The following is a 27,950-nucleotide window of genomic DNA, read 5'->3' on the forward strand; positions in this document are numbered from 1 at the left end:
CAAAGAGTGACATGCATGGGATTTTTTTTGTGGATGTTCCAGAAGTTCAGTGTTCTTTTATAAACCATGTATGTGCATATGCACCTATCAATCATAAATAAAATCTGAAGACAGACTTAGGAAGGGGGGGAAGGGCATAATGAAATGGGAAGAAAGTATGTTGATATGCTTGAGAACTACATCCTCACAGGATGGATGGATAGATAGATTTATTCATTTATTTTGTAAATTGATTTTAAGACGGGTGAATCAGATCCATATTTGTGTCTCAAAATAAAAAACATCTGGGTGAATATGTTTGCAAGCTCTTTCCCATTCCACCCTGTATGATCCAACAACCAGTTTGCCAGCTGGCATATTTTTTCATTGACATTGGAGATGAGTGGTAGATGTGGTTTTACTTGAGAAATATGAAAGATAATTAACCTTTTCCAGTCGCATGCAAGGGATACTCCTGGAGTTCATGAAGGGTGTCCTATTAGACTTTCTGGAGAACAATTTATTACTTTTTTTTTTTACTCTGCTGGCATATGATACATGATAGGAGGGGAGACAAAACCGAGGAATCCATAAAGCTTTTTCCTGAAACTGTTCTACATCAAATCTGTTAAGGATAGTACCAGAGCTGATCAATTTAGGCTGACATAGTTTTCTGCCAGCTGACAGATGGGAGACATGCATGTTAACATAGTTATGAGGACTGTGTTGTATTGTTCCCTGACAAACCTGGCCAGATGTGTTAGTTTAGTTCTGTGCAGATAAACTTGCTTATTGCCCCCAACAATCTGGCTCCTCATTTTACTGATCTCGAAATTATGGAAGGTTGAGTCAACTTGAGCCAGTGAGGATCGAACTGCTGGAAGTCAACAGAATTAGCCTGCAATCAAACCACTGCACCACCATGGATCATCAATCATCAATCATCATCATCATCATCATCATCATCATCATCATCATCATCATCATTTCTGTATTATAAACAGCCATGAAATCCTTGGAAATAGAATTCATTTATAGATGAGTGAATGCATACACTATTTGGGTACCTGAAGTGAATTCAACACTCAAGGGTGGACAGATCTAAATGCTATTCATTTGCTGTACATCCAGCTCTTAAGAGTTGCTAATGTGAAGTATGAAAAGGATGCTTGAATCAGTCCCTGCTGCAACATCCCCATTGAATCCCAATTCTTCATGGTTAATGATAGAGAATAGTATTTGGTTAAATGCGCGGTGGTGAAGTTATTTTCATTTTTGATATGTTAAGACGAAAAAGAACTTACATTGTTAAGATTTTTGTTTATTGAAAGGGATTGAAAATTTTGCCTTCATTTTTCAATGGTTTATCATGAATTCAGCAGTGAAGTTTTGGAGGTTGTAGAAGAGGGTTTAGGGATTGATTCCTGTTTGTCCTGAATCTCATTTCTCTGACTTTAGCGTCTTCTGGGTATCCAAATGGATTAGGAATGTGTGGGGCCTTGTTGATCTCTCTATGAATTCTTCACTGATGCTGTTTCTACTGTCTTTTTTTTAACGTACATAAACTTGAAAAAGTTAGTTGCATTAGCATCTGAGTGAAGAGTGAAATCTCTGTAAAACTTTACAAGATTGTTTCATTGGTGGAAGAGGCTACCTTTTAAAAACTTCCTCCAAGATGCCATTTATAAGTGGAGCATGCCTCTAGTTTAGACTACCAAGGTTATGGGTTATGAAGAATTTTGCATGACAGTTACAAATGAAAGGAATGCTTCTGTCATTACTGGTCTGTAGTTCTGATTATTTTATTGCTCCAGGAAGCATTTAGTGCTTGCATGCTTGAAAGGATTTCAGAGCTGTCATAGCGATGAAATTTCTGATCTGCTGATTGATGACATTGTCTACTTGCTAGTTATGATAGCAACAGTCCTCTCTGTAATTGGATCAGCATTGATCTAGCTCTGGACATATCTAATGCCATAAATATGGAACATTTCTGCATGCAGCTCCATAAACACAGTACTTTATAAATATTTCATTCCTAGATAAGGGAGTAAGCAGCTTTGCTTTCCAGGTTTTTTTATCACCTGCACTACAATTACTGTAACCTTGTGCTACAATTACTGTAAATTGCATTTGTCACTAAGGATGACAGTTTTATTATAATTATTTTTAATATAATAATTAGAGTCACCATAGCAATGAAGATGGATAGGGATCCTAGGATAATCTTTTTACTCCATTACGATGCATACTGAATAATTTTTATATTGGCTTTGTTACCATCTTTTTGTGTACTAAAGATTTATATAGGAAGCACATTGGCTACCACATTGAGTTTAAGTCACTATTAAGTAAGATTTCTATATATCAGTTAGTAGGGAGGAAAGTATTAAAGTCGCTTTCAAGACAAGTTTTTTTCCAGTGATTTTGTAGACACAACCTGTGCAATTTTTTTTGGCAATACTACAGAGGCAGTTTTTGGCTGCTGCCTTCTTAGAGATTATTTCTTTGACTTTGCAAACAAGCTGACAGCTCCAATATTTCTTAGTGATTTCTCATCCAAGTTCTAATCAGATCCAATCCTGCTTAGCACCCTGAAATCAGCTGAAGTTAGATGTTTTGCTATTACTGGCCCTGATATTAGCAATTGCATCTTCTTTTTCTCTCATATACCTACCTTCAATTCCTCTTCCTCCTCCCCCTCCTCCTGCTGCTTAGCTACAGGGTCCACTTATCTGCACTGTGCTTGCCTGGTCCACATCATCCACGAAGCCTTCAATGCATGCTCCTGATATTAGGACTGAGAAGTGACTGCTCCAAGATCACCTAACCGTTCCCAGTACAACACTTTAATCATTACACTATGATGCTCATTCGCTCTTTCTCTTTTCTTCTCATATACCACTTATAAGAAATAAATATTTTTGGTAAATTGGAATCTGTAAAATAGTTAAAACTGGAGAAGTGTGGGCTGGTAGGCACATAGTTGTTACAATGATAGGAACCTCTTTCTTTTCCTTCAGAAGGAAAAGGCATTTTATAAACTTCATACTTGCTTTCCTATGGAAATTTCAGGAAGGAACTTCCTTTTTATAATTATATAATGTTATTATATAATGTTCATTTTGTGTGTATGCAGTTTTCTGGTTGATTTTTTAAATTTATATAATTCTTGAAATAAAATTTGTTTAGGAACCCAGTATTTTTTTTCTGACTTCTCTTTGAAACTAGATATTCTTAGTGCTTATTGATGTTGTTCTTTGTATAGGAGACTCTCCTTTTCTATAGAATTTCCTTCTATGGAAATTCAAATTTCTTTTCTCAGTCTTATGCAAAAGTTAACATTTATAATTATTTTTAAGACCTGTCTATTTGGGGGGTAGTTGTAAGATAAAATAAAGGGCAAAAACAATATATCATCTTGAACTCTTTGTAAGAAATATGAAATAAAATCAGTTGAGTTGAATTTCAGAAGTTTTCATTCTGTTGTACATTCTGCCTACATGTATTTTCCTTTCAATGCAGGATATTAAAAGAGCCAGTTTGAGGTAATAGTTAAGGCATTGGGCTATATACTGGGAGACCATGATTTCTAGTCCTGCCTTAGGCACAAAGCCAGTTGGATGATCTTGGGTCAGTAACTCTCTCTCAGCCCTAGGCAATGGCAAATCACTTTCAAAAAATCTTGCCAAGAAAACTGCAGGTACTTATTCAGACAGTCACCAGGAATTAACACTGCCTTCAAGGCACACACACAAAATAATAGATATTAAATAAGAGTCACTGAATTATGTTTCCAAATGTACTTGAGCCTAGGTTAGAACAATTCTATTTTGATTTCATTCCAACTATTTCTGGTTGGAATCAGTAAAATTATATTTTACTGTCTGTTCTTGGTCTAGCTTATAAGAAATATTTGAAATTGCTATGGCAAGTCAAAGAGAAGATTTTGCTAAATAATCTGGGTTGGTATTTGTGCTGAAATTGTGCTCTTTATGTTGTTTTGCATGTTCATAGTTTATGTTGCTTTGTACGCTTATGGTAACCAAAGCATTTACTTTTACCAATGCATATCTCACTTATTTTTGCTTTGTTCTTCTCCCTCTCTTTTTTCTAGCAAATAACTGATGAGGGTAAAAGATCCATCAAAGGTTACCCATGATAAAAATAAGAGACAAAAGAAGGCAAATCAGCATCAGGATGAAGATTCCTCAGATGATATTACAGGTGAAAAAACCGTATTTGGGGAAAGCTAGAAAGAGAAAGAAGTGACTAAATAAAAATGAGGACACTAAGAAATTAAAAACAACAACAACCAGAAGCAGAATTTCACCTTGAGAGAAAGGCTGCAGAAAATTTATTAGCCTATTGAATTACACTTCATGAGGCTTTATGTGGGACAGATGTTGAATTCTGTGAGGAATCTTAAATCTTAAGATCTTAAATCTTAAACCATAACAATGTGGTTTTTTACATTGTAATTATAAAAATATATTCTTATTAAATATTTCCTCCAGCAATAATACATCTTAATCATTTGAATCTTTTTTAAAAATCTTCAATGTAGGATTAACATGCCAGCATGTGAGCCAGGCAGTTGATGTCCATCATGTGAAGCGAGCAGTGGCTCAAAATGTTTGGTCAATATGCTCAGAGTGCTTAAAGGAAAGGAGAATATATAATGGTGAACCAGTAATGCCTTCTGATATATGGCTCTGTCTCCGATGTGGCATTCAGGTAATTAAGATTATAAAATAATAGCTTATACATCATTCCTATGGAACAAATACAGCATTTGTGGATTGTGAGCTTTGCAAAAGCATGTTAAGAAAAGACAGAACAGAGATTTTAAAACACTAATGCCTAGTGTGAAAAAAATAATAAGGTGTTCATTCTTTCACATTAGGGTCACCTATGGAATGGATGCCTAATGACAAGGAGTTTCTGAATCAGTAAAAAAAAACACATTTTTAAAAAATACACAATGCATTGTTAAACAATGGAATTCATACCACCAGATATGGCACTTGCTCCCTGTTGAAGCGAGAGAACAGAGGTCTTTGTGGGAATTTTAACAGGCTTTAAAGGCACATTTTTGATCAGGATTTTATTGTTGATAATTTCATGAAGTATTTATTATTTTAAGTTTTAAATATCAATTCTGATTTTATGTTGTCTTTATTTTATGATAAAATAAATATATCGTGATTCACTTATTGTCTTAAAGGGAACTAGACAGAAATTTGACAGATAATTCTGATAGTCATGCATTTCCTCCAGAAACAAAGGTAAAATACTTAAATATCATTAGTAAGAGTACAGAAACAGGGATATTATTCTTCAGTTCACACTTTTGAGCTTCACAAAATTATCTAGTTGTCTTTGGCATGAATGCTGGATTAGATAGGCATTTGGCCTGCAGTCCTTATCCTATATGAATTACTTTGTGAGAAAGATGTGCGGTCTCTTAAATTTGATAAATAAACACGTTTGTTATCTAGGTCATAGAACATCTCATTGCTTTTGGAGAGTTCTGCTAAAGTATCAAAAGGCAAGAACCTGTGGAATTTTGTCTATTATGGGAGCTGAATGTAACACTTTAGTTTTTATTTAGGAATATGCAGCAGCTTCTTATTTCATAGTCCTTTTGGATACTGTTTTGAGAAAATGCTAGTCAAGCTTTGTATCATAACCAGGAGGAAAAGCAGTTGCTATTATATTTCTTGAGTGGATCAGAAGAGTCGTTATCCTAAACAATTACTTCTCTATGTTGCTGGTCATTTGTTATGGAAATGGTTGAGTATGAAGGAGACAATATAATGCTTTCCACAATTCCCACATTCAGACAAGCTATGCTTGTTGAAGTATGCTGATTTCCATTAAAAAACAACTGATGAGTCGGTAGCTTGACGTAGAGTAAAACATACTTGCTGCTTTCATTGTAGAATATAATTATATCGTAATATTTTATCAATGGTCTTTAGGGCTGTGGTCAAAATTCAGAAGGCCAGCATTCTCTAAAGCATTTCCAGACTGCACGGGCGGATTCTCATTGTATTGTAATCAATCTTAGCACATGGATCATATGGTAAGTTAATTCACATTTTGAGAGAGAAAGTTTTGTACGTGTAAGAGTAAAGATATGCAGTTGTACGTTTAGGTGTATATAAGTGAATGCATATGTGAAATGAAATAACTTTATTTCAGCCTTATGCAAGTTATTATTGCAAGAATTCTAGTTATGAATGATTAAAGATGCAATTAGCATCATTTGGGTAATTTTATATGAGTGTTGTGGTTAGCCGGCAGCAGGTTCAGGCGGCTGGGGAGAGTGAGGACCAAGATTAGGGGCCAGGACCATTAGGGAGTGGACTGCTGCCTTCAGAGATTGTGTGGGCTGGCAGCAGTGAGGAGGAGGTTCCCGAGGAGCCTGTGCCAAGTGCGCATGCACACAGGGCTGCTCGTAGGAAAGAGCAGCTGCAACAGCACGGGCAACTCGGGAGTAAGGCTGCAAGGTAATGGCCCCTCCTACAAGAAGATAAAAGCCAGCTGTGAATCAGATGTTCTTTGTAGGAAGCAAAAACGTTTTGAAACTCAAGCCTCGTGGACATTGCAGTATCTTAAGTTGGTATTTGAAGACTCTTGTGTTGTAAAATATTTCTTATCTGTTATTTTTGGCAGCCTCGCACAGTTTTGGCGAGGCTTGTGCTTATCGAAGTTAATTCGTTTGCAGAAGCCTTTTAACCAGGGATTAGTAAGAATCATTAAAAGGTTTCTGTTTCCTTTGGTTTGTGTTTGTTTTATTGGAAAAGGGCTTGGGTCAGAACAATGAGATATATGAGAAGTTGTTCCTGTTCCCACTGCTTTTTTGACCTTGGTCATTCTGTTTCTCTGTTTAGATAAAGAAATATCTTTTCAAACAAAGACATAAGAGGTCATGAGTTGTCTAATAGCTCGTTAAAATGTATTTAGTTATTTCAATAGTAGTAAGTAATTTTTGAAATCTGTTATATTGCCTTTAATAGTAACAGCCAGTCCATTTTTGATTATTATGTTATTACATACTTTTTTGATATACTCCCCCCATCCATGTTCTTATCCATTGCCAGATTTGTACCATGAGATCATTGCAGGATGCAAAAGCCAGTTACATGTTATAGCTATAGAGAGTGAAGTAGGAAAGAAATGAATACCTTCCATTGTCTCTCTGGTCACTTACGGTTTATTCTGAACTAGTCAACATACTCTTATCAGTGAATGGCATAAGCAATGTGTTTAAGATGAGACTGCTGCTTTTTTTAGTCTTTAAAGAAAAAAAGCAAAATGGGAACTAAGGTTTTTTTTTTTTTAATAAAAAATTTATTTGGGTTTTCACAAAACAATAAAAGTAAAATTTCTGTTTTTGAGAATAGCATGGTCCCGGGTTATCACTTCTCCATACAGACACAAATTCAATTTCATATTCATCTTCGTGTTCTATTCCATATCTTATTACTATTTTAACATTTTCTCAATAATTTTTCCCTTCCCTTAGTTTTCTCCATCTTACTTTTAATTATCTCATTCCTTTCTAAATTCAATTATATATATCTTTTTCCAAATTTCAATACCTTTCTAGTCATCATATTTATACTTTTGTCTGTCCTGTTTCAATTTCATATTTTCTTTTCTCATTAAACAAAATTTTCCCTGTAGTTACTAATTGGAGTATGACACCTTTGTATCTTTTAATTTTTATCCATTCAACTCTTATTTAAACTTCAATTTATGCCTTTACAATTATAACATTCAATATAACACATAAATTCCAGTCGAATTCTGCTTGGTACATTCTTAAAATATGCACTAAGTTCTTAAAGAGAATATATATATATAACAATAATAAATAATATACGTATTCTATTCCAATTCAGCTCTATCATTAATGTTAGTTATAATCTTTAACATCTTTAACATTCCTTTTCAATAGGATATCATACTTCCAGGAACACTTATAATATTTCCATAATTTTTTCATGTTTCTTTCATATTCCTCTTCACTTAAATTTTTATAACACATTTATAATAATTAAAATGTTCCCCTCCTTTCCTAATTTCATTCTCTCATTCTCTTTATTTCATTTATTTATTAAACATTCCATTACATTACAATGAGTATTTTATCTATCATTTTAATCACACTTGTTTCATATTTTCAAAGTTCATTTCTATTTCTAATATAATAATGCTATCTTATGCACCCTTACAAAATCCCCCTTTCAATTAAGTTTTCACCCATTATCTCTGTGTCTTGTACATTTTCCCTGTTTCTCTATGTCCTGATTCTGTCCTTTATAATTTCTTTTCCTTTCCCTCTTCTCCCTCTTCTTCTCCCTTCTCTTTTTGACCCCTTCTCTCTCTAATTCTGATTCTCTCTTCTGTAATCCTCTCTTCTGTTTTTTCCTATTGTTATAATTACTTTTCAAACTATTATTTTTTGGGGTTGTTTTTTCGCATCTTAAATTTTTCACTCTCTTTTCCCCCTTTCTTTTCTTTTCCCCACATAGAAATACTTGGTCATTGAAGATGGCTTCTTCTTTGTCCCGCCCTTCTTGTTCTACAGGCATTTCTTGTTGTTTCTCATAGTTCAGGATCTCCATTTCTAGAAATTAAAATACGAAGCCAAAAGAACCTCTTCCTTCTTGTGCATCTTCTTTCTGTTTTTTAAGTTCCATTCTCAATTCTTCCAAGAGTGATACCATTGTAAAAACTTTTAAACAACCACCCGATTAATTTTAGTCCTTTAGATCCAATAGTCAAAAATCCAAAAATCACCAAGTAATCCAAATAATCCAAAGCTGTTTCTTCTTGCTTCTTTTTTTCCCACTTTCTCTTCCTGGGGTTCTCTTATCTTGTTACAAAGTTTCAGTTAAAATGTATCTTTTAGGAATCTTGTTAAAGTTTCACTGTTAATTCCTTTCACTTCCAGGTGGTCTCCTCCCTTTTTCCAGATCCCACCCTTTTGTTTTTTTCCTTCTTTAAAAAGTTTTTGAGAATCCAGAAATCTTTATTCTCCCTTTGACATTTTATTTTCAGATTAAATACCTGTTAATGTCAAAGTGGATTTTGCCGATTTTTTGCTTAAATCTCTTAGTTGTCAATATAGGGAAGAAAATAAAAAAAAACCCAAATCCTTTCCCTTCCCTCTCTCATTCGCAGCTTCAAAGTCTTCTTTGGAACAATGTTGTTCCTTATAATTCAAATTCCAGGGTAGCTTGTATTGTTGTTTTTCCAGTTCAACCTGGTCAGCCAAAAACTTTCTCTTCCTATCTTCCTCCTGCACATTCTTTTCCAGTCGAGTTCTTCTTTGAGGTGGCCATTTCTGACTACTGCTGCAACTGCCTTCGGGAAAGGGAGTAATGGCCAGCTGGGGAGGAGTGATGCGGCTCTCCTCGACCCTGCTAGTGGTCTTCCGCCCTCTTCACCATCTCTACTGGGTGGCTTAGCCCCGAAACCAGCTGGCTCGGGGTGCTCCAGTGGCGAGCACAGATCGAAGCTGCACACAATCTCAGATTTCGGTCTGTCGCTGAAGAAGCTCAAACCAGAGTCCTGGGAACTAAGGTTTTTGTTTAGTTGTAAGTTTCAGACTCTTCTAGGGCAACATCTGAATTATATTAGTGGAGTTGTGACCTAGCCAGCGCTCATCATGAGCACTCTAGATTTTAGAATGTCTGCGTATGGCTAGTGTCATTAGAATGTCCTTGTGAGTTATTATTACTGCATTTAAATGCTTTATTTCAGGTGTTATGAATGTAATGAGGAACTCTCAACACATTGCAACAAAAAGGCTTTGACACAGATCGTTGACTTCCTCCAAAGGCATGTTACTAGAAATGAATCAAGTAAGTTAACTTGAGACGTTTTATGTTAGTGTGATTCTATGTATCTTGTTAGATACATCAGAAGAATGAAGGGGGTGGGGGAACCCTGCATGATGTTACAGCATGATAAACAAAGTTTAAATAAATGACTGAGTTATCTTTTGGCTAGTAAGCAAAAGTTTCCTTTCAAAAAATGTTTGACCACTCGCCACTTGCTAATGATGCAGTGGTTAACCTCTAAAGCAAAGTTTCTAGTCCTCAGTGTTTGCCAGATATATGAATGTTTGAGGGACTATAGTGCTTTATAATGATATAATTTAGCAGTAGAAAACAATATTATAAGGGTACATGTTGGATTGGATCAGATTTAATTCTACTTTTAGTCCTATTTATGCTGTAAATAAGAATATGTATTCCCACTTTGTTTTATTTGTTTATTGAACTTGATATTCTGTCAGATTAGCAAAAAATTCTCACTGGTTTCAAATGTACTAAAACAATTTTAAGATGAGACATTAAATACATTAAAATAGGATTAAAATAACTAAAACAAGTGGAATTAATACTTAAAATTAATACTTGAAATCAGTAATTAAATGTGCAAAAATATGATAAAAAGGACTTGCCTAATAAAAATTTTATTCCAAAGAGCTAGAGAGGAAACAGAAAAGGTTTGATCCTGAGTTGCTGCCAAAAAATTTTGGGACAACTATAGGCAAGCTCCTTGGATGTATTCAATAAGCATGGAAGTTCATATAGAAGAAGGCATTTTTTCAAATAGTCTGAAATTACGTAGAGTAATGCTTTAAATATAATGAACACCACTTAATATTTCAGTTTACACTGAAATTAATTTGCAGTTTGTATCCAAGACGGGTTTAGTATTTATGTATTGAATTTGGGTGAGATTTATACTTCCCCTCTTCTTACTTTTTAGGTGGAAAACTTGACAATTAACTGGACAGGGCATTTGGAATTCCAAACGATTAGAACAGGTCAAAGACAGTAGAAGTCAGGTCATCTGTCCACTAAGCCAGAGTGACAACTTCTTAAAGTTCAGTTTTAACTCGCTTCCTCAGCCAACTGGAGGACTGTACTAGAAGAGTGGTGACACCACAACAAATGAATGAATGAATGAACGAATGGATATGGTAGTCGAAATCAGAGGAGTATTTTTGCTGAACTTCTCTTTTTAAAAAAGAGGAAGAAGGAGTTCAGAAAAGGATATCTTGATGGAAAATGGAAGAGGCAGAGGGAAAAAAGTTGATTTTTTCCAGATTTATCTTATACTTGGAATATCTGCTAGTACTGCAATAGCCCATTGCTTAGAAATCCAAGTTATAATTTACTGAACATATATTAACCCATGGCAGAAAATGAATTTAAAAGTGTTTTCTAGAATTCAACCCTTGTGCCAATTAAAAAGTGATAATGTATTTTGCAGAGGTTTACATATATTAATACTGATACTGCTAGGTAGTGTTATGCAGGAATGAGAATTATGATGAGCTACAAGCCATCTGGAAAATATCTATCTTAATATCTTATTTTTGTATGTATGTATGTGTCTTATTTTTGTATGTTTCATGTACTCTATACTTGAGGAATCAAGGATTGTAGTTCTGTTAAAATAGTGTAGGATTGGATAAGTGACAATATAAATATAATAGAAAATCCATTTGGCAATTGGTTGGAAATTTTTTCATAAAATATTGAATTCAGTAAAAAATACTTAAGGCCAGATGAATGGATGCTGGTTTCATATTTGGGTTGACTAGATGGAACCTGGTTTGTGGTGTGTTTAAAATGTTTAAACCCAGATACTAATAAGAAATTCTGGTAGACTAGAAAACTTAAAGCACAATCTTATGCTTGTCTCATCAGAAAGAAATTCCAACCACTTTAGTAGATCTTATTTTTTAATAAATATCCATAAGATTTTAGCTTTTCCATGGAATGTTCTACATGTCTACTTGAAGTAAATCTCATTGAATCTAATAGAATAGACTTTAATAGGCTTCATGTTTGTTGATCAGTTATATGTATACTACACAATAATACCAAAATAAATTTGTGCATGACTCGTCTCTTTGTAATAGGAATACCTATTTTCTTAAGCCTCTTTAAATACATAATGGCAAAAAGACAGGATATAAATAAATTTCATAACATACATAACTTACTATTTACTCTATGTATTGTCTTAGAAATATTTACTCTCATGAGTGAGTTTAGAAATTAATAGTTTTAAAAGTGCTCAGCTGATCTTATTTAAAATAATATTAAAAAGCAATTGTCTCTCTATTTGCCTAAATTTTTTGTTAAATATACATTTAAACAGAACCTTTCTTTTTTCTGTTGAAATTATTGGTTACATTGATTTTTTTAAAAGAAGCTTCTTTACTGCATATAATAAAGAAGTTAAATATAGCATTATTCGAGCATAATCCAAAGAGAGAACAGAAAGAGCACTGAGCCTGACCAGCAAACACTACTCTTATGGCGATTTTTAATTGCATATGATTTGTTCTTTTATTTATATCCAGTGGAATATGCAAACTGCCAATAGCTGTTTTCCTTTAGATGAAAAAGATATTTTAGTGCATCATGTACAGGCGGTTCCTTAAAATAAGTAAAGAAACAAGCAATGCTTTTTTTATAACAACATGCATTTGCTAGAAATGGGTTATGATTATGATTCTTTCTCAAGTACCATAGGTCTGTCAATAATGAGACAAACTAAATAAACAGATAGTAGCTTGCTTATTCAGCTTCAGACTAATCAATCTGAAGAAAAGGCAACCCGGATTATGGAAAAAGCAGCACAGATTTTCTAAGGAATATATTTTGAGAAATAAACCAGAAGCAAAATATTTGCAGTTGTCAAGAGCAAGCATGGCACCCTGATCTCTGCTCCCCCCCACCACTCAACTTGCTTGCAAAAATGGGCAAATGACATTATTGTTCCATGACTGACCAGTGAAATTAAATTAAGTAATTGAGATAAGTCCAAGTGTGGAGTTCTTCCCACAAAAATTCTGGCAGTACATGGACTTCCCATTGGATCTTATGATTTACCCTGCTCCGAAAATCTGTGTTGTCTCTTTTTTCTCTTCTCCTTTTGTTTTCTTTTCTTTTTTCTGAAAATCATCTGTTTGAAAGAATAGAACAAGTGTTTTGTAAAGAGTAACCATCCAGCAGAGGCTAGGGTTTGTTTGTTTTTTGCAAAACAGGGGCTGGCCCATTATACAGCATTTGCCAGGAAAGCAGGTGCAATATTGTCATGATGGCACACTTGTGAGTTTCACATGAACCCAGTGCACATGTAGTACACAGGAACCATGCTGTGCTGTTACAGTTTTGACTGTCTGTCGCCTGGGAAAGAAGATTAAAAATGCAGGTTTGTTTGATCCCTGGAAACAAGCAGTCCTCCCCCCTCCAGTTATGCCCCCAGTGCATCTTTCAGTTAATGGGAAGAGGGGAAAAAAGTTAATTACCATTCAAAAATAATTTCTAGTTGTTCTGAGATTTACAGAATCCTTTTATTCTAATTTCCAGTACCAATGGATTGCTACAAAGGTTGCATTTTATTTTATTTTATTATTTTATTTTATTTCTAATTCAATAATTGCCTTTTTGCCAGGCTCTGTGTTTGGTTTCTTTAAAAAAAAAAACAAGCCAAAAGATGTTGCACTATTTCTCTGATATTCTTAACAACTAAGGTCTTTGTGTGAATACCAATTAATCTGAATTCAAAGAAATGCTGGTTTTAACAATATTTTGAAATTTTGGAATATTTTGCAATGTATTTTATCAGGCCCTGAAGAACTATATAATTGCTTTGCCTAACTTTTATATATTTTAAATTAAAATATTTTACAAAATAAACAAAATAAGCAAACCATTTACATCCCAGCAGTTATTGTCATTTGTTAGGAATTACGAAACAAATTTGGCAGGGATGTATTGTTTTGTGGTAATTAAATGTTCAAAGGAAGACAATGTCAGTTAATTTTTTCTTACGATGAGAATAAAATTAAAAATTAACAATTCCAGTAAAGGTTCTTAGACTTGAAGTACCAGAATAGGCCCTTGGAAGATTTTATAGATAGTAGGTTTAGAATGGATTAAAATATACCAGGTTAAAAAGTACTGTTAACTTTTAGGATTAATTGCTCATGATATTTTATCTAAATTTCTGCTAGCTAAATACACGCTTTCTTTCACACTGTCTGCTCACCTCACAGATCTATCATCTACCCCACAGTGTTGAGGAATTATCTAAAGCAGTTTTTCTGGGTACATTAATGACTATAAGAAGTGAAGCTCAGGAAAAGCTGGTTGTATAAGCTGGTTTTATAACCCATAATAAACCTATGTGCCTCATGAAGTTGCATGTAGTGCCCAGGAAATTGGGGGGTAAACCCAATTTATTATTTTTCTTTATAAGAGGCAATACGTGATGAACTCTGCAGGGATTATGTGCTTTAAAAACAGAGCACCAGGTTAACATTTGTGTGGTTTTGTTAAACTAGCCTTAGCTATTATCACTGAAATCTTTTCCAGCAGAGGTGCTATGCAGCAGGTTCTGACCAGTTCTGGAGAACCGGTAGCGGAAATTTTGAGTAGTTTGGAGAACCAGCAAATATAACCTCTGACTGGAGATTTTACAATATCCTTCCCCTGCCACGCTATCAAGCCACGCCCACAGAACCAGTAGTAAAAAAAAATTGAATCTCACCACTGTTTTCCAGATATCCAAGCCATTGAGAGCCATTTTAAGCATGCCCATTTTGAGTTTCCCAGGCAGCCGGTGGTTCATTTTTGCACAATTATTACATCCAGTTCACCACTGGATTCGATCTTACAGCTGTTTGTTTTTCTTCCTCTTCCTTTTTATTGTTTTATGATGATTTCAAGTTAATACTGTTCATTATTACCATTGTTAATTGGTTTTGCACATATATTATTACTTTTAAAGATCCAACAGTGCTTTTTTAAAAGGCAACTGGACTTTCTGTTTTTTTTTTCTTTGAAGACATTTCACTTCTCATCCAAGAAGCTTCTTCAGCTCTGACTGGATGGTGGGAAATGGAAGGATTTATACTCCTTGCAGACAGCTGGTCATTTGCATTCTTTTAGCAGATCGTTAAGGTCACCTCAAGGTTTATCGGTGTCATCAGGGTCACTGAGTGGTGCAAATCTCTTTTGAAGACAACAAAGTCCATATTTTGGACAGAGAGGATTGCTGGTTGAAAGAGGGGTTAAAGAGACCATCTATGTCAAAATTGAATAGCCCTCTCTCAACAGAGGGAGAGGGATACAACATCATCTATCTCCAATCTACAACGCAGTCCTATCAACAGTTCCAAGAAGGCTCCACACCAATTTGCACCACTCAGGTGACTGATGACACAGATAAAGCTTCAGGTGACCTTAACAATCTGCTAAAAGAATGCAAATGACCTGTCTGCATCGAGTATAAATCCTTCCATTTCCCACCATCCAGTCAGAGCTGAAGAAGCTTCTTGGATGAGAAACGAAATGTCTTCAAAGAAAAACCAGAAAATCCAGTTGCCTCTTGAAAAAAGCACCTTTGCGACAACCATGACTTGGATGACTGAGAATCTCCATAAACATTTACTTTTAAAGATCTTAGCAATGCATTCTAATGCTGCAAGATATGAGTTTTATAACAGACAAGACTGGTATAGTTTTGTAACTGAAATATTCAGCGGATAAAAATACTGACTTTTTAACGTTTAAAGATGGATAGTATGCAATGATTAAATAAACATAGTTAACAATTGCTTTTTTTACTTTTGTGCCATCTGTGTGTCCACTTAAATATCTATTTCAATAAGATGAAAAAAAAATAAGAGTATAGTCAGAGAATTGCTGTTAGTGGTATGATAGTTAAAATGGAACAGTGCAGGCTTTTAAGGATAAATGTTTGGTTAAATATCTGTTAAACTCACAATAAAACAAGACTAGGAAAAAGATAGTTGAGAAGGTAATTGAATGTTGTAGATCTGCAATTTCATTTTAGACTGAGGAAATTCCAATTAATGCTTTGAGACTTGTTTTAAGTAGCGTATCATTATCCTTTTTCCAGTGCAAGTGATTGGACCATGTGATTTTATGAACATTTATTTGAAAGTATTTTTGGCTTTTGCATTATTTTAAATCATAAATATTTTTGATTTTAGATCAACATACTGTGATTCTGACTATTGTGGTTTTTAAACAATGGTTTATGGCTAAGTGGATATGAAACCAGCTAATTGAGATTTATTCAATAACCCGTGACTATACAAACCACATATTTAGTACAAGTCATAGACTTCAAAAGGACTTACTACCAAATGCTTAGTTGATTTTCATGTACTTGAACTCATTTCATTAAAAAACAGGGCATACTATTTTCAATGCACCTGCTCCCTGGAAAGTACATTTGGGATTAGGCTTGAGTTAACAGTTCGAAAGTTTTGTTTTATTGAATAAATTTCTATGCAAGCCATCTCACTGATATTGTGAGTGGGGTTCAGATATGGAAAGACGGGATTTTATTAAGGTTAGTCTTTTTTTTTTTTTTTTTGAAAGTTTTATTTGGGTTTTCACAAAAACAAAATACAAATAAAACATCTTTTTTGAAAATAGTATGGTCCCAGGTTATCACTTCTTCATACAGACACCAAACTCAATTTCATGCTCATTTTTATATTCTATTCCATATCTTATTACCATTTTATATTTTCTACATAGTTTTTCCCCTCTTTTAATTTTCTCAACTTTATTTTAATTATCTCATCTCAATCAAATCATTATATTTATACTTTTGTCTGTCCTGTTTCAATTTCATATTATCTTTTCTTATTAAACAATTTTTTCCCTGTAGTTACCAATTAGAATATGACACCTTTATATCTTTTAATTTTATCCATTCAAACTCTTATTTAAGCTTCAGTGTATACCTTTAAGATTATAGCATTCAATATAATACATAACTTCCAATCGAATTCTGCTTGGTACATTCTTAAAATACACACTATATTCTTAAAAAGAAAAAATTATATATATATGTAAATAAAGCACACATTCCATTCCAATTCAATTCTATCATTAATATTCATTAAAATCTTAACATCTTTAACATTTCTTTTCAATTAAATATCATACTTCCTTGGGAACACTTATAAACTTTCCATAGTTAATTCTTTTTTCCCCATATTTCTCACTTATATTTTTATAAATCATCACTAATAATTAAAAATGTTCCCATTTAATTCTCTCAATCATTTTAATTCATTTATTTATTACCAAACATTCAACTACATTACAGTAAATATTTTATCCATCATTTTAATCATATTTTCTAAAATTATTTCTGTTTATAATATAACAATGCTATCTTATGTACCTTTGCAGAATCCCTTTTTCAATTAAATTTTCACCCATTATCTCTAAACAAGCTTATGGTTACAATCCTTATATCTTTTTCCTGTTTCTCCATTTCTTGTTTCTGTCTTTTACAACTTCTTTTCCTTGCCTTCTTCCCCCTCTTTTTACCCCCTCGTCTCTCTACTTCTAACTCTCTCATCTGTAATCCCCTCTTCTGTTGCTTTCTAATATTATACTTATCTTTCAAATTATTCTTCCCAACTTCTTTGGGAACAATGTTATTAAATTTAAATTCCAGGGTACCTTATTTGTGGCTTTTGCTGTTTGACCCGGTCAACTAAAACTTTCTCTTCTTATCTTCCTCCTGCACATTCTTTTCCGGTCGAGTTCTTCTTTGTGGTGGTCATTTCTGACCACCGCTACAACTGCCTTCGGGAAAGGGAGTAATGGCCAGCTGGGGAGGAGAGATGCGGCTCTCCTCAACCCTGCAGGCAGTCTCCCCCTTCTTCACCACCTCTACGGGGTGGCTTAGCCCTGAAACCAGCCAGCTTGGGGCGCTCCAGCAGCGAGCACGGATCAAAGCCTCGCAGAGACGAGGTTTCGGTCTGTCGCCGAAGAAGCTCAAACCGGAAGCCCTAAGGTTAATCTTTTTGTTGCCATTAAAACAATGTACTTTTAAGATTGTGTAATTATGGTTTTTTACATTTAATAATTATATGAGCACTCAGGTCTTGTAATATAGTTTGTTTGCTTTTTGTGGTTTTATGGGGAGGCGATTTCAAGGGGGTCGGTTTGTTTTATTTTTCTCCTGGATGATTCAGGATTGGAGATTCAGTAGACAGAACCTCGCTACTTGTGTGAAGCTGTCATTTAACCATGAAATGAAATGCTTTTATTCAGTTTGCCCTGCGGATATGGTCCGCTGTGGCAGGGTTGCCCATATTTGGTGGCTATGCAAGGAGAGCCAGGTGGTGCTGCAAAGCATCGCACAGTGAAGCGTGGACAGATCCAGATCTGACATTTGCCATCTTGCAGTGCTGAAGGGGAGTTAAAATCTGTTTTTCCATATGCTTCTGTTTTAATTTTTGCCTGCAGTTTGGTCCAGATGGCATACTGAGCATTGTTTACTTTAAGATGTTTTCCCAGATGTTGCTGAATGCCGATGGATAAATGCAACAACTGTGGTATACCAATATACAAATTAAGAATACATTTTAGGCTTCTGTTGAAAATCCAAATCCATTATATGTACTTTAAATGAAAATATCCATTTCCTGTTTTTTTTTAAAGATGTGAGTCATGTTGACATAATAGATAAATGTCAGACTCGGTGCAGCAAAGCAAAAGTTTAAATTATTCACAAAAGTCTTAAACTGATACTACCTTTCATATTATTTATGTCATATAGCATTGTTAAAAAACTATAAAATGGGTGAGAAAAGGAAAGAAATCCAAAGCAAGAATGCTTGTTTTTGAGTTGCCATAAAGATGAAACAGAATTATAATTAATCACTAATTTTCAAAGCATCAATTCTACTTTCTTGCTTTGAGAATTCTAGAATATTAAATCCAAAATTATGCAAGTGGATTTAAACATTTATGATAGGAATTGCTTTTCAAATCTTCCTTCTTGCATGATTCCAAAGATAGCAATAGCGCTTAGACTTATATGTCGCTTCACAGTGCTTTACAGCCCTCTCTAAATGGTTTACAAAGACAACATATTGCTCCCAACAATCTGGGTCATTTTACCAATCTCAGAAGGATAGAAGGCTGAGTCAACCTCGAGCCTGGTGAGATTCAAACTGCCAAATTGCTGGTAACTGGCAGTCAGCAGAACTAGCCTGCAGTACTGCATTCTAATCACTGTCCCATCACGGCCCTTGTTCTTTTTTGTCCATCATTGCCCTGAAGCAAATTTGCAGGAGGCATCTGGGAACTTTCAGGGGCATTATTTTAGTTTTTCCCCTTTTTTCTGGGGCATGTTGCAGACCTACATTCTGAACATGATTTTGGGTGGGTACTCTGAGAAATACATATTTTATTTATTTATTTATTATTTTATAAACTTTATTTACAAGAATTAAAAACATATAAATTTCAAAATACAAAAACAATAGTATGTAAATAACACATTCCTCTTTACATTTGTGATCAAATTTGATAAGTCCTAATAGTCAGTACTAACTCATACTTATCACATTTTCATTTGCTATCACACCTTAATCACTAAATAACTCACAATACTCTATTAATTTTCTCATTGGTTTATAACTATTATTCAATTAACAATATATTCATATTATTTAAATAATAAATAAGCAGATATAGTAAATATATAATGATAATAATACAAGAGAAAAGAGGATTTATGACCTTTGTCATTCTTATACATTCCATATAATTTATAATCCCATCTTTTCTTCCAATTTTTTTTGTTTACTATTTGTTAAATTTTTAACTAGCATTTTAGTTTTTTCCTTATTAATTTTTAATCCTGCTAATTTGCTGAATTTATCTATTTCATTCAGTAAAGCTGGTCCTGAGTCTATTGGGTCTTCTATAACAAAAACCATATCATCTGTGAAAGCCTGTAATTTATATTCTTGACTTTTAATTTTAGTTCCTTTAATTTCTTTATTTGATCTGATTCTATCCAACAAAGTTTCTAAGATTGTTATGAAAAGCAGAGGTGAAAGAGGGCATCTCTGTCTGACACCCTTCCTTATCTTTAATGGTTTAGTAATCTCTCCATTTAATAATACATTGGCCTTTTATGTGGCATAAATTGCATTTAATATTTTTACAAAATTACCTCCAAAGTCCATCAGGTTAATCTGTTTCTTCATAAAGTCCCAATTTAAGTTGTCAAAAGCCTTTTGCGCATCCAGGAAGACCAAGGCCACTTGGCTTCCTGGATGCTTTTCATAATATTCTAATATATCTATTATTATTCTTGTATTATATCTAATCTGCCTCGTGGGAAGAAAACCATTTTGATCCGGTTGAATTTTGTTACTAAGTACTTTCTTTAATTTCTCCGCCATAAAAATTTTATAATCTGAATTTAAAAGGGATATTGGTCATTAATTCTTTATTTGGTTGGCATCTGCACCCTCTTTCGGAATCAATGTTATATAAGCTTCCTTCCATGTTTCTGGAATTTTAGGTTCTAGTAATATGTCATTGCAGACCTCTAATAGCATGTTCTCTAATATGGCACCTATCTCTTTATATAGTTCATTTGTTAGCCCATCTGGACCTGGCATTTTGTTTCTTTTTTGTTTTTGAATCGCTGCCTTTAGTTCATCTAAAATTATTTCTTTATTAAGCAGCTTTTTTTTCATCCGATAAAGAATTTCTTATTTCAAATATTCTTCTATTTTATTTAAATCAACTTCCTCTTGTTTATGAAGTTCCTCGAAATATTCTCTTATGATTTCCTTTTTTTCTCCAGATCTGTCTCTATTATTCCATTTTTGTTCTCTAATTGATATATCGTTCTTTTCTGATTTTCTTTTCTTAATTTATACGCCAGCCACCTGCCAGATTTATTTGCATGTTCAAAATAATTTTGTTTTGTATATAATAATTTTTAATTAATTCCTCTTGGAATTTTTATTAAATTTAAAGAAACTGGTCAGTTCTTCCCTAACTTTTTAAATATATTCTTCCTCCTTCAATAATTGCGAATTGAGTGTCCATCTACCTTTTTTATAGAGACTATTTTTCCAGATTATCTGTACTGGGTTATGATCAGCTCACGTATTGGCCAAAATCTTTATATCCTGAATCTCCTTGCATAACTCACTATTTACCCAAGCCATATCTATCCTGGACCATGATTTGTGTGGGCTGGAGTAGAAAGTGAACTGTGATATTCCTGGATTCCTCTTCCTCCATACATTCACTAATTCTAATTCTTCAACCATCTCTAAAAATTTCTTGGGCAATGTATTCCGTTTCTTATGTTGTCTTTGTTCACAGGCATAATCTTAGCTGTTGTTTGTTATTGCGTTATAATCTCCAATAATAATAATATAACAATAACAATAATAATCTCTATCTCTAGGGGACGTGCATAAGCACACCAACGTGCCTACCATCCCTGTCCTATTGTTTCTTTTATTTTCTTATATGTACCCATTTCATGTATTCATAACTATGTATACACTTATACTTATTATCTTGTAAACAATTGACAAATCAAATCAAATCAAATAAATAAATAAATAATACAAATTCTTGAGTTGCCAAATTCTATTAATTTCTCATATAAAATTTTGTAAAATTCACTTTGATTTTTGTTGGGGGCATATATCCCCACTAGTAATGTCTTTTTATTTTGTATTACCACCTCTACCATTACTATTCTTCCCAATTTGTCTTTATAAATCAATTTTGAGGCTATATCCTCTTTTATATATAGTACAACCCCTTTTTTCCTCCACCAATGCTGAATACATTTTCCCCAGTTTTTTATTTAATAAAAATCCTTGATCACATTTCCTAATATGAACCTCTTGAATACAAATCATATCAGCTCTTTGTTTTTCTAACCCAAAAAATATTCTTTTTCTCTTAGCTGGATCATTTAATCCATTAATATTTGTAGATGTTAAATTCACTCCTTTATCCATTTTTCTTCTTACTTCTATCCCTCAATATTTTTACTTAACATTTGACTTCTGATCCTCACTCTTATTTCTTCTCTTCCAAGTATCTCTTCACCTCCTTCCCTCTCCTTCTCCTTATCCCACCCCCCTGCTTCTGAGTTGTAACTCTTTTGGACTCGAGGTCTCTTGGTCATCTCTGCTACTCGATTCTTCCTCTGTTCCTCCTATTTGATCAAAAAATTCTTGAGCTTTAGTTAAGCTATCTATTCTCACCCTTTTCTCCTTCCATATTAAGATACCCTCTGGGGTAATCCATCTAAAGAATATATTTTTTTATTTAAATAATTCGTGAGTACCAATAATCTCTCCTCTGCTCGTGAACTCTTCTTGGCACCTGTTTTAGAACAATCACTTCTCTATCTTTATATTTTATTCCATCTCTCGTAATTCTATAAATTATATCTTTCACTCGCCTCCTTGCAAATCTAATATGCACTTCTCGGGGCGTCTGTGCTGTCTCACGTAACTCGTGTACACTCTGTATACGTCGTCCAACTCATTCACCATCTCATTCTTGTCTGTATTCAAACCTCTGCCAATATCTCCGCCATCACTAACGGTAAGTTCTCTCCCCTCTCTTCCTCTATGTTCTGGAATCTGAGATAGTAAGAGGCCTTATCCATCTCGAGATGAGTCAGGGTCTTATTCTGCTCCATAATTTTTTGTTCCATGTCTTCCAACTTTTTTTCCATTTGATCAGCTAGTTTTCCAATCTCTTTAATCTTCTCTTCATTTATTTTAATCAATTCCTGTATCTGGCCTATCTTTCCATCCAAATTCTTAACTTCACTTCTCATTTCTTCTAACTCATTTTTTAATTCTTCTTTCATTGTTTCTGTTTCAGCTTTACTTTCCGTATGATTTTTAGACATCAATTCCTGCATTGCCAGCATCGTGCTTTGAATAGTTAATAATGTAGTTTGAACTGATTGCGTGTTAGTTTGTGCCGTAGAGTTTTCTGGCGCCAACATCCCTTCAATCGTTTTTTGAGTCTTGTTCCTGTGGGAGTTGATGGTGTTGCTGTTGATACCAATTTTCTTCCTGTTTTTGTAATGGTGGTAGTTGTACTAGTCATATCTTTGATAATTCTTTGTTGTTCCTGTACTATCCTGAGTATGTTTTTCTAGGTTGTATTGCCAACTACCATCAATCTTATCCGTATTTTACAATTTAATTTTCTCGGTTATCTAATATTTTGTATTATTGTTTATCTGCTTAATCTAATTTCCTGACACCATTAAATTAAGGAAGTTATCATCAATTAATAATTATATATTCAGACTTCCAAGCCCACCTTAAGTATTATTACTCTAAATGTTCCCCTCACCTTATATTAATACAATGCCTAGTCTTAATACAATCAATAGTTCATCAGTTCATAAGTCGTTTAACAGATAAAAAAATCACTCTGTTATGCTTAGATATATAACAATATTATAACCCCAGTCACTTCTTTAAAAATTAATTACTGTATTTCAACTAATGTTTCCCTATACATATAATAAAAGTTCTAAGTTCAAGTTAATGCTTTTTATATTCCAGTAAATCACAATATCCAATATAAGGGGGATATGGGAAAGAGAGGGAGGAAATAATCAATTAACTTATCATTATATTAATCAGTATATTAAGTTCATTAATCTATATTCAATCAAATGTATGTAAAAGGGAGAAGAAAAAGGAAATATAGAAAATAATCCAAAGAGGTTAAATATCACTTACTCAAATTAAATCCTATTTCAAAATAACCAACCAATCTTATTTTCTTATTATTTAAATATATATCATAAATAAATATAAAGTAAAACTATACCACTCCAATCAGTTCTAAGGGGGAAGAGAAATAAAAAAGAGAAAAAAGATAAACACTGGATGAGAAGAGGATTTACAATCTCCTACTTTCCTGTCGTTGCCTTGGTATTCTGGTTATATCAATAATAAATTGAGTTTCAGTTCTCAGTTCTCAGCTCTAACAGTCACTTCAGCTGCCTTCCTCTACTCTCCCAGGATTGCCAGTCTCAATAGCCGCCACCGCAAGTTGCACTGTCACTCCTCCACTCAATTTCAAAGTTTCAAGATTCTTGTCCGTCTATAAAGTACTCTCCACGATTTGTTCATATGGCTAGGAAGAGAGGGTTTTCACCAACCATAATCGCTCTTCTCTCCTTTTCACTTTCCTATTTAGAAGTGAGATTCACTTTATCCCGAGCTGGGGGTAAACACCTCAGTCCTGCCACCACTTTCAGCTTTCGCCCTTCCGCATTGGAGTTTCAAACACACACCAATTACTTTTCCATATTATCCACCAATTATAATCCAACACCGATTTGCCTCAAATTTGATCTCTTCTCTCAGCTTCCTTCTTAAATTGTTCCATCGCATCTTCGGGCCAGCCTCAACAGGCTGACTTCTTTTGCCCTGAGCTTCAGGCTCCCTTCTTTACCTCCGGGGTTGCATTCCCCGGTTAGGCTCCAAGAGTTCTTCCTTGCTTGGGTGATCCCACCAGGATCTATCCCCACCTCAAACAGCCGCCCATGAACAAAAACCCCGATGTAGGAGAGCGGAATGGAGTTCTCCTACCTCGCCATGCCGCGATGTCACTGGAAGTCAGAAATACATATTTTAGGTTGTTGATCTTGTTGCTGACTGTTTCTTTAGGGAGCAGTCAGTCCACAAGCAATACACTACTATTGCATAAAGTTAATTTTGACATAGGGGGAGGATGTAGCCACTGCCTTTGATAGTATTTGCCTCTGGGTCACTGGGATGGTGACTTAGAGGTAAAAATGCACACTTTGCACTTGGAAGGTTGAGAGTTCAATCCTAGGCAATGACAGATGTTTCTCTATCAGGGTACAAAAAGAAAAATATCTGCTGCTTACTCGCGTAGGTGTCAGGAAGAGCCACGGTGGTGCAGTGGTTAGAATGCAATACTGCAGGCTACTTCTGCTGCCTGCTTGCTACCAGCAGTTTGGCAGTTCGAGTCTCACCAGCCTTCCATCCATCCAAGGTTGGTAAAATGAGGACCCAGATTGTTTGGGGGCAATATGCTGCTCAGTAAATCGCTTAGACAGGGCTGGAAAGCACTGTGAAGTGGTAGATAAGTCTAAGTGCTATTGCTATCTATTAAGCCCATTACTCGTTACCATCAGCCTGAATTGTTGGAAATTACTTGAAATATTATATATGTCAGTAATTTTCATATTTAGTTCAGGACCCATGACGCAATATGAAAGTTGCAAGTTGGAATCTAGGCTGAACACATATTTTAGGATTTCTCATTACTTTCTAATTTCATGCAGATAGCAAGTTTCAGTATCTAGAATAAGGATTCACAGAATGATGTCACAGGGACAATTTGATCTAGCAAATTACTTAAAATAATTAATTGTTGCTCACTTAGTAGGCAAAAATGTGAAGCTGCAGTTTATTTATTATCTTAGAGTAGGTTTGAATTAATGATTTCAACTAGGATGTTTAAGCTTCTGCTTCATAATTCTCATTTCCAGTTAATGCTGACATACTGATTTCATAAAATAATTGTTTAGAATCTGGAATATACTTCAGAATAGTACAAATTTCATGCAAAGCTATTTGGTTTACTATATGTACTTCCTATTATATTGTGTAATAGTTCAAAAGCAGGAAGTTGAATCTCTTGTGTATGTTAAAGAAATATTTAGAAGTTGGATCCCAACTAATTATTTGAATGTAGTTCCATTGAAAGCAATAATGGTTCAGTTGTTTATTAACTCTTCCCATTGATTTCAATGGGAATTAAGAACAATTACCTTGGTTTGAAACCATTTCAGAATATTTCAGAATATCCTGGAAAGTAAAAATATTTTCTGAAGACTCTATTAATTTCTTAAAGCAACCAAAAAAGTCCTTGTAGAACAAATTGCAAACTGGACTTGGGATTTTTAGTCTTTAAAAAAAATATATCTACTAAAATTGTGTGATGAAGTTTCCAGGAAAAAGTTTTTGATCAGTAGTTATATTTGGAAGCAGGGTGTTGATACTAATTGTTTTATGTGCCTTAAAATCATTTCTATATTACAGGTGAGTATAAACATAATCTGTACAGCATAAATAGCAACTACTACTGTGTCTTCCCAACATAGGAACAGATGCCAATCAGAGCCTGAGAACTGATTGACTTTAGTTAGTTGTTTCCAAACTCTTTGAATGAAACTCTTAAGAATGTAGCATCATTCTAAACTGGACATTTATGTTACCTTTGATATTTTGTTTTTTTTAAAGGTCAGCATGCAGTACCTTGTGTACAAGATTTGATTCTTATCTTTTCTCGTTAAAGGTTCATCGTCAAAAATTATATGGTTACATGAAGAAAACAATGAAACAAATGACATATTAAGAGGAAAAGGCCTCAGTTTCAGCTGGGCATCTGTTCCTGTTAAAGGCATTAATAACTTAGGAAACACATGTTTCTTTAATGCTGTTATGCAGGTAAAACTGCTCAGAAATCTATAACAATCACACAACAAAGAAGTATGAGTGTCAATGGCAATAATCATATCAAACTATGATTTTTGAGTTGTTCATTCCCTTTTCAACACAAGTTGTGCAAAATTGTATAAGTGGATATCTAATTTACATCTAATATTGCTCTCACATTTTCAAGAAACATCTAACATTTAAACATCTTGTATTTATAGAAGTGCCTAGTCTATATCTATAAGCTAATCCAAGAAGAAAATTTCCAAGCAGAGACCAGAGACTTTCAGTTAATTGTCATTTCCTTGGTCTTGATATTGCCTTTTAAAAGATATATAGTATGAGATACAGGCAGTGACACATTAATTAAAATATGACAAGCTTTGCTCAATAGATACAAGTACCACAATCCAGTCAAGCAACTGCCATGGAAGACTGGTAGTCCTCGTCTTGCGACCACAAATGAGCCCCAAATTTTTGCGGCTATCAAGACATTTGTTATGTGAACTTTATCCCATTTTATGACTTTTCCTGTGAATCGCTGCAGTTGCTAAATTAGTGACATAGTTATTAAGTGAATCTGGTTTCCCTATTGACTTTGCTTGTCAGAAGGTCACAAAAGGGGATCATATGACCCTGGATCACTGCAACTCTCATAAGTATGACTCAGTTGCCAAGCGTCTGAATTTTGATCACATGACCATGGGGATGCTACAATGATCGTAAAATGTGTGAAAAACGGTCATAACTTTTTTCAGTGACACTGTAACTTTGAAAGGTCACTTAATGAATTGTTGTAAGTTGAGGACTACCTGTATACATTCTGTAGCTTAAAGCAACTCAGTAAAAAAAAATTCACTGTATTAGTCCAATTGCTCATTATTTATAGCTTTTTTTCCATTTTGTTTTAGAATTTGGCACAGACACACATGTTAAGTGAGCTGATGTGTGAAATGAAAGAAAAGGGGACAAAGCTAAAAATAGCTCAAAGCCCAGCATCCCAACTGGTAAGCATTCTCTTGAACCAAACTCTGAGCATTACTTTGTGTGGATCAGAGGTGGTATTTAGCTGGTTCTGACCAGTTCTGGAGAACCGGTAGCGGAAATTTTGAGTAGTTCAGAGAACAGGCAAATACCACCTCTGACTGGCCCCACCCCCATCTATTCTCTGCATCCTGAGTTCCAGCTGATCAGCTTGGTCTTCTTTTGTTGCCCGGCACAGGAGAATGGAGCTGGAAAGCAGGTTAGTGGGGTGGGGAGGGAATGGGATTTTAAAGTAACCTTCCCCCATGAGTGGGGTGGGAATGGAGATTTTGCAGTATCCTTCTCCTGCCATGCCCACCAAGCCACCCCCACCAAGCAATACCACGCCCACCAAGCCACACCCACAAAACCGGTAGTAAAAAACATTTTATCCCACCACTGGTGTGGATACTAAAAACCATAACAAGGAGCACTCTTTTTTTTTTTTTTAATAAAGTTTTATTTGGGTTTTCACACATACAAAATACAAGTAAAACATCTTTTTTGAAAATAGCATGGTCCCGGGTTGAACTTCTTTATACAGACACAAAAC

The 27,950-nt window shown here is 34.4% G+C and overlaps 1 protein-coding gene across 1 annotated transcript in view; it reads left to right on the forward strand.

Moving 5' to 3' along the window:
- USP45 (ubiquitin specific peptidase 45) overlaps window positions 1-27,950 on the forward strand; it is a 79,797-nt gene that overhangs the window by 3,951 nt on the left and 47,896 nt on the right. The window contains exons 2-7 of the mRNA XM_087942966.1: window positions 4,097-4,206; window positions 4,547-4,716; window positions 5,964-6,067; window positions 9,760-9,860; window positions 26,235-26,386; window positions 27,286-27,381. Of these exons, the coding sequence (XP_087799092.1) occupies window positions 4,107-4,206; window positions 4,547-4,716; window positions 5,964-6,067; window positions 9,760-9,860; window positions 26,235-26,386; window positions 27,286-27,381 (723 nt within the window). The 5' untranslated portion in view covers window positions 4,097-4,106. The remainder of the gene's footprint in view (window positions 1-4,096; window positions 4,207-4,546; window positions 4,717-5,963; window positions 6,068-9,759; window positions 9,861-26,234; window positions 26,387-27,285; window positions 27,382-27,950) is intronic.

This window comes from Notechis scutatus, chromosome 1 (assembly GCF_049901735.1).
Source record: "Notechis scutatus isolate UNSWTSFEM ecotype Mainland chromosome 1, rNotScu1.2, whole genome shotgun sequence".
In the NCBI taxonomy this organism is placed as follows: domain Eukaryota; kingdom Metazoa; phylum Chordata; class Lepidosauria; order Squamata; family Elapidae; genus Notechis; species Notechis scutatus.